We start from the raw sequence: 11,202 nt of genomic DNA, 5'->3' as shown, positions 1-11,202 counted from the left end.
ATTAGGTGCCTGATGGAGGGACAATAGAGCCGAGTACCAGCCCATTCAGACGCTGGTGAGGGACAATAGAGCCTGAGTACCAGACCATTAGGACCTGGTGGAGGGACAATAGAGCCCTGAGTACCAGCATTAGGACCTGATGGAGGGCAATAGAGCCCTGAGTACCGAGGCCATTAGGACCTGATGGAGGGACAATAGGCACCTGAGTACCAGGCCATTAGGACCTGATGGAGGACAATAGAGCCCTGAGTACAGGCCATTAGGACCTGATGGAGGGACAATAGAGCCCTGAGTACCAGACCATTAGGACCTGATGGAGGGACAAGAAGCCCTGAGTACAAGCCATTAGGACCTGATGAGGAACAATAGAGCCCTGAGTACCGAGGCCATTAGACCCTGATGGAGGAACAATAGAGCCCTGAGTACCAGGCCATTAGGACCTGATGGAGGGACAATAGAGCCCTGAGTACCAGGCCATTAGGACCTGATGGAGGGACAATAGAGCCCTGAGTACCAGCCATTAGGACCTGATGGAGGGACAATAGGCCCTGAGTACCAACCATTAGGACCTGATGGAGGGACAATAGAGCCCTGAGTACCGGCATTAGGACCTGATGAGGAACAATAGAGCCCTGAGTACCAGGCCATTAGTACTGATGGAGGAACAATAGAGCCCTGAGTACCAGGCCATTAGGACCTGATGGAGGGACAATAGAGCCCTGAGTACCAAGGCCATTAGGAACCTGATGGAGGAGACAATAGAGCCCTGAGTACCAGCCCATTAGGACCTGATGGAGGGACAATAGACCTAGATACCAGCCATTAGGACCGATTGGAGGGACAATAGAGCCCTGAAGTACCAGGCCATATGAGTTGGACCTGATGGAGGGACAATAGAGCCTGAGTACCAAGGCCATTAGGACCTGATTGGAGGACAATAGAGCCCTGAGTACCAGGCCATTAGGACCTGATTGTGGGGACATAGAGGCCCTAAGTACCGACCATTAGTATAGTGTGTGTATGTATATGATGCGCCTGTAGTACCAGAGCCATTAGTGACGATTGGGGAACAATTAGCGCGCTTGTATACACGAGCCACTAGCGGACGCTGAGAGTGGCAGAGGTGACATAGATGTCCTGAGTACCAGGCTATTACGACACCTAGAACTGGAGGGACAATAGAGCGCCTGAGTACCAGGCATAGTAGGATCCCTGATGGAGGGACAATAGAGCCTGAGTACCAGACTGATTAGAGACTGAATGGAGAAAGGGGGACATTTTCAAATTCCAGGAATTGTGTACAGATCTTTGTGACATTGTTTACGTTATAATGCTGAAACATGAAGTAATGGCGACGGATGAATGGCATAACAGGATCTCATTGCTGTAATTTTGTGCATTCAAATTGTCATCGATAAAATGCAATTGTGTTTGTTGTCCGTAGTTTATGCCTGCCCCATACCATAGCCCCACCACCACCGTGGGGCACTCTGTTCACAACGTTGACATCAGCAAACCGCTCGCCTACACAATGCCATACATGCTGTCTGTCTGCCATCTGCCCGGTACAGTTGAAACCGGGATTCATCCGTGAAGAGCACACTTCTCCAGCGTGTCAGTGGCCATCAAAGGTGAACATTTGCCACTGAAGTCTGTTACGACGCCGAACTGCAGTCAGGCCAAGACCCTGGTGAGGACGACGAGCACACAGATGAGCTTCCCTGAGACGGTTTCTGACAGTTTGTGCAGAAATTCTTTGGTTGTACAAACCCACAGTTTCATCAGCTGTCTGGGTGGATGGTCTCAGACGACGCCACAGGTGATGAAGCCGGATGTGGAGGTCCTGGCCTGGCGTGGTTACACGTGGTTTGCGGTTGTGAGGCCGGTTGGACGTACTGCCAAATTCTCTAAAACAACGTTGGGAGGCGGCTTTTGGTAGAGAAATGAACATTCAATTCCCTGGCAACAGCTCTGGTGGACATTATTGCAGTCAGCATGCTGCAACAATTGTACGTTCCCTAAAAACTTGAGACAACTGTGGCATTGTGTTGTGTGACACAACTGCACATTTTAGTGGCGTTTTATTGTCCCCAACACAAGGTGCACCTGTGTAATGATCATGCCGTTTAATCAGCTTCTTGATATGCCACACCTGTCAGTTGGCTGGATTATCTTGGCACAGGAGAAATGCTCATTAACAGGGATATAAACAAATTTGTGCACAGAATTTGAGAGGTACGCTTTTGGTGAGTATGGCACCATTTTTTTTCAGCTCACAAAACCAACACTTTACATGTTGCGTTTAAAAAAATATATAATTGTTCAGTAGAACATTTTATTTTATTTAACCATTATTTAACTAGACAAGTCAGTTAAGAACAAATTCTTATTTACAATGACGGCTTACCAAAAGGCCTCCTGCGGGGACAGGGGCCTGGAATTAAAATAAAAAATAAATACAATATAAATATAGGACAAAAGACACATCACAACAAGAGAGACAACACAACACTACATAAAGAGAGACCTAAGACCACAAAATAAGATGACAACATAGCAAGGCAGCAACACATGACAACAACATGGTAGCAACACAACATGGTACAAACAATATTGGGCACAGACAACAGCACAAAGGTCAAGAAGGTAGAGACCAACATGCTGGCAAAATGTTCTGATCAGTGATAATAAATGAACTAGACAAGATAATCATGAGCAGCACTTCCATTTACACTAGCTAACATTTCCACAACCCCAATTGTAGCCAAACCAATATCCAAACGGAGATTCAGTGAAAAGAAATATAAAAAAATCTGACATTGATTTATCAAGACAAGTCCCCACGCTTGTTTCAAAGCAGCGCGAAGTGGTGCTGAAATAGTTGACCACGTGCGGGTAGGCTACTGCTTCAAGTCCTATTATAACTATTGGATGACTTTAGGAGTTGCCTTAAAGCAACAATTTGATGCCTTCATTTGGATAAGCGTACTTTATTACAATAAATTCACTGACGTTTTTTGGGGCTTTGACCCTGGGTTAAATAGGTGTTAATTTGACATATTACTGTAGCTAGATCAACAGACACTACTGTACAACCTACTGTGTTTTGGAAACATGAGNTTTGACCCTGGGTTAAATAGGTGTTAATTTGACATATTACTGTAGCTAGATCAACAGACACTACTGTACAACCTACTGTGTTTTGGAAACATGAGCTGTCAGAATGTTATTTATGTTCAGTGTTATGAAGTCTGGCCTCATTTTAAATCAAATTCGACTGCCTAAATCTTTGCCGCATAGGCATTGAGTGACTCCTTCCATCTTGGATCTTTAGACGCATGTAGAGCAAATTAAACTGGGCATCTCCAGGCACTCTAGTCAACCGCATCCCCATCATGATATCTGCCACCATCTTGGATCTGTAGACATCTAGTTTAAACTCTTCTACCTCTTTCTCCAGGCACCCCGGTCAACCGCATCCCCCATCATGACATCTGCCACCATCTTGGATCTGTAGACATCTAGTTTAAACTCTTCTACCTCTTTCTCCAGGCACCCCGGTCAACCGCATCCCCATCATGGCTAAGCAGATTCTGGACCTGTACATGCTCTACAAGCTGGTGACGGAGAATGGCGGCCTGGTGGAGGTCATTAACAAGAAGATCTGGAGAGAGATCACGAGAGGACTCAACCTGCCCACCTCCATCACCTCAGCAGCCTTCACCCTCCGCACACAGTGAGTCTACACTCGGGCGTTAAGCACCAAACAGAAGAAAATGCTGTGAAATTGAGTCATTAAACAGGGAGGTAATCTGTAAATGGGTCTTTGTGTTAAAAAAAAAAGGATTGACCCGAGCAAGATTTCATAATTTGCGGCGTAGATGTGCGCATCTTAAATTAAATGGGAAGCGAGCTAATTGGAGGTCAGCGAAGCTACACAGAACCTAGCTAGGCCAATCACCTCATGATGGAAAAGTACTTCTAAATACACAGAGAGAGAGAAAAAATCCAACCACTGCCTCATCCTACGTTCACCCAGGTATATGAAGTACCTGTACCCGTACGAGTGTGAGAAGAAGGGGCTGAGYTCTCCAGGCAAGCTCCAGGCTGCTATAGACGGTAACCGGAGGGAAGGCCGAAGACCCAGCTACAATAACAGCCTGTACCACTTCTCCCCCTCCACCGCCGCTGYCCACCCACACCACTCCCTCCTCTCTCCCTCCAAGATGCCCCACCACTCCTCAGCCGGTCACAACGGCCTRCACACCTCCCCCAGCCCATCTCTGAAGAGATCTGCAGGTGTTTAAGCGTTTTTTTGTTTGTTTTTTAAACACATAAATGTTTTGATATGTAGTTAGGTGATTAACATGGATGATTTCCTGTCACCAACATGTGACTAACTTGTGATGGGCTACATCGTTCTGACACCACATTTATAGAAAATAAATATGGTGTTATGGCGCCCTCTACTGTCAGATTTATTCAGACATGATCACTGACCATCCACATAGCATACACCTGATAAGGAAATAAATTACTGACCATGTTTTTAAAATCTAATCTAATGGCCTTGTTTTGAAAACATTGTTAAATGTTGAATATTTCAAATGTTGACATTTGCGGTGTGACATTAATCTATGGAAAAAAATACTCCCCCCATCTGTTCCCTCTCAGAGGAGATGTCGACCCCCATGCCACCAAGCCATCTACCCATGACCAACGCTCTCTCCCTGGGGCAGCAGCATCTTGCTCAGGCCGCTACCCTGGAGCACCTCCGAGAGAAACTGGAGAGAGGAGGAGGAGGAGGAGGAGGAGGAGGAGAGGGCCCAGACAGGAAGATGGCTCGCTTGGTCATGGAGGAACAGCAGAGACTGATGCAACGGGCGTTCCAACATAACCTGTTGGCTATGGCCTCTCACTTCCACCCCGGCATGAAGCAACTCAACAACAACAACAACAGACACGGTCAGTACTGGRCTGGGTGTGTTGGCTACCAATTAGTTCAGTCAATCAAAAGTATTTATAAAGCACTTCTTACATCAGCTGATGTCACAAAGTGCTGTACAGAAACCCAGCCTAAAACCCCAAACAGCAAGCAATGCAGGTGTAGAAGCACGGTGGTTAGGAAAAATTCCCTAGAAAGGCCAGAACCTAGGAAGAAACCTAGAGAGGAACCAGGCTATGAGGGGTGKCCAGTCCTCTTCTGGCTGTGCCGGGTGGAGATTATAACAGAACATGGCCAAGATGTTCAAATGTTCATAAATGACCAGCAGGGTCAAATAATAATAATCACAGTGGTTGTCGAGGGTGCAACAGGTCAGTACCTCAGGAGTAAATGTCAGTTGGCTTTTCATAGCCGATCATTCAGTGTATCTCTACTGCACCTGCTGTCTCTAGAGAGTTGAAAACAGCAGGTCTGGGACAAGGTAGCACGTCCAGTGAACAGGTCAGGGTTCCAAAGCCGCAGGCAGAACAGTTGAAACTGGAGCAGCAGCACGGCCAGGTGGACTGGGGACAGCAAGGAGTCATCATGCCAGGTAGTCCTGAGGCATGGTCCTAGGGCTCAGGTCCTCCGAGAGAAAGAGAGAGAATTAGAGAGAGCATACTTAAATTCACACAGGACACTGGATAACACAGGAGAAATACTCCAGATATAACAGACTGACCCTAGCCCCCCGACACAAACTACTCTAGCATAAATACTGGAGGCTGAGACAGGAGGGGTCGGGAGATACTGTGGCCCCGTCCGACGATACCCCCGGACAGGGCCAAACAGGTAGGATATAACCCCATCCACCTTGCCAAAGCACAGCCCCCACTCCCACTAGGGGGATATCTCCAACCACCAACTTACCATCCTGAGACAAGGCAGAGTATAGCCCACAAACCCAAGGGGGGGCACCAACCCGGTCAGGAAGATCACGTCAGTGACTCAACCCACTCAAGTGACGCACCACTCCTAGGGACGGCATGGAAAAGCAATTAGTTAGTTGTAAAATTCTAGGGCTTACAATAGTCCGCTCTAACCTGATCTCAGATCTGTTTTGTATTCATTGTCAAGCCAAACATGTTTACTCACATAATTGAATTGTAAACTTTTAACTCCTGACTATATCTTTGTCCCACCTCAGAGAGTACTGCCAAGCAGGACCTGTCTCGTACTATCTCCAGTAACGGGGTTGCCAGCATCAGTGTGTCTGTGGAGGTCAACGGAACACTCTATTCAGGTTAGTAAATGATGCTGCAATGTTTGTTTTTTAAAATTAAAAAAAGTCTTGATACATTTTAGATCCGYCCAGAAAAGATTCCTAGCCCTTTACTCCGTAGGTCACTGTGACATTTTAAACTTATCACACAGAGTCCCACTACTGACTACCAATTTGTGTTCTTGTCTCCCCTGTAGGAATGCTGTTTGCCCAGAACACTCCTAGTGCAGCCTCYGTGACGCCTGAGACCATGCCTCCTGCTGAACAGAGTGGTTGCGGTGTCCTCTCCTCCTCTCACAGCCCCTCCTCCTCTTCCTCCACATCCTCCAAGGGACCCAACTGACCGCAGTGTTCCAACACTGGACGCCACCAGTCTCTCTCTCCAGTATACTCATGTTATTCTATTGTCCTGTGTTAAGGACAAAACTAGTGTTCAATCAAATGACCTCTTCTCTAGTCAAACTGGACTAATCTGTGTTATGGGATGACAAAATAGGGKTTGGATTTGGAGAAAGTAACTCATAAAAACAAATGTACATGTCAAGGTGTTGTCTCTAGTTAAATATCTACAACAACCGCTTCCTCCACGGTCCTTCAATGAATACACATTTGTTTGCATAGAAACAATGCATTCTGGGAAAATCTAATCTTACAGCCAGGTGAAGAAGCAACTTGAATTSTTTTTTATTTTGGTATGTTTAATTAGTAGATGTTCTATTTTTATTTTTTTTTCTCAATGTTTTTATATGATGATTATCATGTATTTTCGTGTAATACTCATAATTGCTGTATTATTTCTGTATGTCAATTCATCGGCTTTGAACGCTACAGTGCTAAGTGAAGAACTGTTTCCCATAGTGCCACATAYGCAAACTGCTTGTGAACAGCCTAATGAATTTAAGTCAAGTAAAGAGGACTGAAGATTGGATTTTAGTTCTCTGATCAGGTTTAAACATTTTAGAAGAAAGCAAAAATCATGATAGCAAAGGTTTGTATAAAAGCAGGTTTAAAAAAAAAAAAAAAAAAGTTAAATACTGTATGGTGATTGGCTATACTCCCGAGCTGATTTGTTGTCCCTACCTCATTGGTGGTTTGAACATTATAGTAGCCACCATCACTTCTGTTTACAAAATGTGTTTTTATAACCATCAACCAGACAATATGGATGCCAATAAGGGCTCTCATTCATTTTAACTTTCCTGGGTGCCTGGTGGTTGGAGTCTACACCATCCTAAAGAGTGAGCTCCCCCAACTTGTTCACACGCTGAGGTAATCTATACATCTCTTACCTCATTTTGAAGAGGAAGTTCAGTATTTTACAAACTAACGTTTGGCCCTTGAGAAACTGTACTTTCAGGATGAYGAACCATCGACCGTTAGTTTGTAAAATACTGAACTTGTCCTCTTTTTTTTTTTTTTTTATGGCTTTCCATTTCAGGAAGTAACTTTCTCAGGAACTCCTTATGGACCAGGGAGTACTCAGCACAGATCATATCAAACACCCAGAGAATGTGTCTTTAAAATACTCCTCAGGTAAAACATTCAGCATTCGTACAGTGTGACACTGAAATTGAGTCTCTTTTGATGGTTTCCCTCATGACATCTGTGTCATGGGAGCTGGGTTGTGTTCATTAGGACAAAATAATTTGAAACTGGAGAAGAAGAAAAAACGGACAATTTTTAGTTCTGGGACAAGACCAGGTATTCTTGTTTGGTGCCTAATGAACACGACCCTGGAGTACGTATGACCCACTGGGCAGAACCATAAAACCTCAGGGGATGAGCTAAGCTGTCTATCTTTCAGACCAGTCATTGGTCAGSGATCTTATTTAATATAATTGTATACGTACAATCACAGGGGGGGGGGGGGGGGAACAATCATAACGTGATAAAACCGTACTGAATGTTGCCGGCTCGCCACTTTCACTTTACAGAAACATTCCGTCTGGTTTAACCAACAGTCATGTATATCTCACACAGAATGCCTCTCCAGCTGTACTATAGACAGACCAAAGGACCTGTTTCGTGTATTAGTGAGGAAACAAGTTGGCTGGGTTTTTTTTTGGGGGGGGGGTGTATTTGTTCGCTCAATGTATTCTGATGTGGACAGGAGCTGTCTCTTATACACATCTAGATGTGTATAAGGGGGGGGTGTATTTGTTCGCTCAATGTATTCTGATGTGGACAGGAGGAGAAACTAAATAAAACTCCTTGAGGAAATAAGTCTGGTGTAAAAAATAGTTTTTTTTCACTTMGTATTGTTATTCGTGTTTACGTAGTCTCTAGACCTAACGCCTGGTTGGCCTTAATGCTTTTAACGAAGGCAGTTTTATAAATGTTTATGAAGTTTATTAGTGCCTGACATAGATATGTGTGCTGATAATGCATTCTGAAGAGACTATCCATAAGGAGTGTTACTGATTAGACTGCAGTGTACGAATTAGTGGCCAGTTGATGGTTGGCATTGCCTCCCGTGTACGGAGACTCTTATCCAGCAACATCTCTAGCAGAATGCTTCATCTCTTTCTCTGGGCTCTGTTTATTTCAAACGTGTTATTACTGTGTTATTACTGTGTTATTACTGTTATTACTGTGTTATTACTGTTATTAATGTGTTATTACAACCGATCTAGATTAGATTATTTAGAGTAACCTCACACAGAGAGCTTTTTAGTCGTTTTTTTTAAATGTCAAATTGTGTGGTCGTGTTACCGTAACCTCACACACATACATCAACCTCCACAACATCTTAAAGTGTGTGTGTGTGTGTGAGAGAGAGAGAGTGTGTGTGTGTGAGAGCGAGTGTGTGTGTGTGTGAGAGAGAGAGATATGGGGGGAGTGTGTGGAATGTGAGCTTTACTTCCTGAACTCTGATGCACAAAAGATGGATGGCTGGGGACATGCTAGTGGAAGTGACCTCTTGTTGGTCGTGGGGATGAGGGGTGGTGTGTGAATGTGGAGGGGCGGTGTAGCGTGTGTGTGAGGTCGGTACTAGTGACTCTGCTGGAATGGTATCTGGAGCACCGGTTTCATTCACCCTCTAACCTCCCTCTCCCGGCCCCTGCATCACTCATCGGGGAGAACTAACACCACAACAGACTGCTAAGTCTCTGTTGAAGAGGGAATTACCAAAGCCTGTATCATCTCTGGAATTACTGTCCTGTCTGAATCAGAGGATGTTGGAGAACTGAGAGAAGATTGACTAACCCATCGTTGAAGCATCACAGTTTTTATTTTGTTATCTCAATGCACAAAAGAAAGGGACCAAAAAGGAGAGAGGATCCAGTAAACTCGATAGACGACTATCATAGCCCAAACTTCTACTCCAGTAAACTCGATCCAGAAGACTATTCCATAGCTAAACTTCTACTCCAGTAAACTCGATCCAGAAGACTACTCCATAGCCAAACTTCTACTCCAGATTATTCGATCCAGAAGACACTCTCATAGCTAACTTCTACTCCAGTAAACTCGATCCAGAAGACTACTCCATAGCCAAACTTCTACTCCAGTAACTCGACTCACGAAGACTACTCCATAGCCAAACTTCTACTCCAGTAAACTCGATCCAGAAGACTACTCCATAACTAAACTTCTACTCCAGTAAACTCGATCCAGAAGGCTACTCCATAGCTAACACTCTACTCCAGATTACTCGATCCAGAAGGCTACTCCATAGCTAAACTTCTACTCCAGATTACTCGATCCAGAAGGCTACTCACTAGCTAAACTTCTACTCCAGGTTACTGATCCAGAAGACTACTCCATAACTAAACTTCTACTCCAGGTTACTCGATCCAGAGGCTACTCCATAGCTAAACTTCTACTCCAGGTTATTCGATCCAGAAGGCTACTCCATAGCTAAACTTCTACTCCAGATAACTCGATCCAGAAGACTACTCCATAGCCTAACCCCTACTCCAGTAAACTCGATCCAGAAGACTACTCCATAGCTAAACCCCTACTCCAGTAAACTCGATCCAGAAGACTACTCCATAGCCAAACTTCTACTCCAGTAACTCGATCCAGAAGACTACTCCATAGCTAAACTTCTACTCCAGTAAACTCGATCCAGAAGACTACTCATAGCCAAACTTCTACTCCAGATTACTCGATCCAGAAGACTACTCCATAGCTAAACTTCTACTCCAGTTAACTTGATCCAGAAGACTACTCCATAGCTAAACTTCTACTCCAGGTTAACTCGATCCAGAAGCTACTCCATAGCTAAACTTCTACTCCAGGTACTCGATCCAGAAGACTACTCCATAGCTGAATTTCTACTCCAGATTAACTCGATCCAGAAGACTACTCCATAGCTGAATTTTCTACTCCAGATTACTCATTCAAAAGACTACTCCATAGTTCAACACTACTCCATCCAGTATACTGTATCCAGAAGACTACTACTACTCTAGCTAAACTCCTACTCCAGTATACTGTATCCAGAAGACTACTCAGGATGATTATGGGTTGTAAAGGGACGCTCTAGGGTTCCTATAAGTCCTACTGGGACTTGCTGTATTCCTTTCAGCTCCAAGTGGAGCAGAGGGCCTCAAACATTGCTGGTCTTCAGTGATCCTCTAGGGCCTACAGGGAAGCTCCACAGAAATACGCGGCTGGGAGTCGGAGTTCACTCCCATCTGAACAGCCATGATCCAGTTCACGACTAAGAGTTAGGACTCTCTCAGTTCACGGCCAAATTCAATCCAAGACTTTTATTTTCACCCGCATGAGAAAGTCACATAGAAAAGAAAACCAAAAACATTTGTGTTTGTGTCTGACACCATCACAGGGTCCTCCTTGATGTCTGGATGACATGACAGTAGACGGGAAGATCAACCGGTACATTATGCAACTGGTGCCAATCAGCTTGGGTCTTCTATGGTACAGTAACATATCAGCATCCCCAAGTTATCTCCCATTTGTCCTGGTGCATCTCCCATTTGTCCTGGTGCATCTCCCATTTGTCCTGGTGCATCTCCCATTTGTCCTG

The 11,202-nt window shown here is 44.7% G+C and overlaps 1 protein-coding gene across 2 annotated transcripts in view; it reads left to right on the top strand.

Moving 5' to 3' along the window:
• The window catches only part of LOC112071843 (AT-rich interactive domain-containing protein 3B), a 53,136-nt gene extending 45,526 nt beyond the window's left edge, over positions 1–7,610 (top strand). For both annotated transcript variants that reach the window (XM_070439533.1, XM_070439534.1), the window contains exons 5-9: positions 3,553–3,736; positions 4,040–4,299; positions 4,675–4,965; positions 6,132–6,227; positions 6,404–7,610. In XM_070439533.1, coding sequence (XP_070295634.1) covers positions 3,553–3,736; positions 4,040–4,299; positions 4,675–4,965; positions 6,132–6,227; positions 6,404–6,549 — 977 coding nt within the window. In that variant the 3' untranslated portion in view covers positions 6,550–7,610. The remainder of the gene's footprint in view (positions 1–3,552; positions 3,737–4,039; positions 4,300–4,674; positions 4,966–6,131; positions 6,228–6,403) is intronic.
• The last annotated feature ends 3,592 nt before the right edge of the window (positions 7,611–11,202 follow it).

This window comes from Salvelinus sp. IW2-2015, unplaced genomic scaffold (genome assembly GCF_002910315.2).
Source record: "Salvelinus sp. IW2-2015 unplaced genomic scaffold, ASM291031v2 Un_scaffold1741, whole genome shotgun sequence".
Taxonomy (NCBI): Eukaryota; Metazoa; Chordata; class Actinopteri; order Salmoniformes; family Salmonidae; genus Salvelinus; species Salvelinus sp. IW2-2015.
This window is presented reverse-complemented; position numbering and strand designations above follow the sequence as displayed.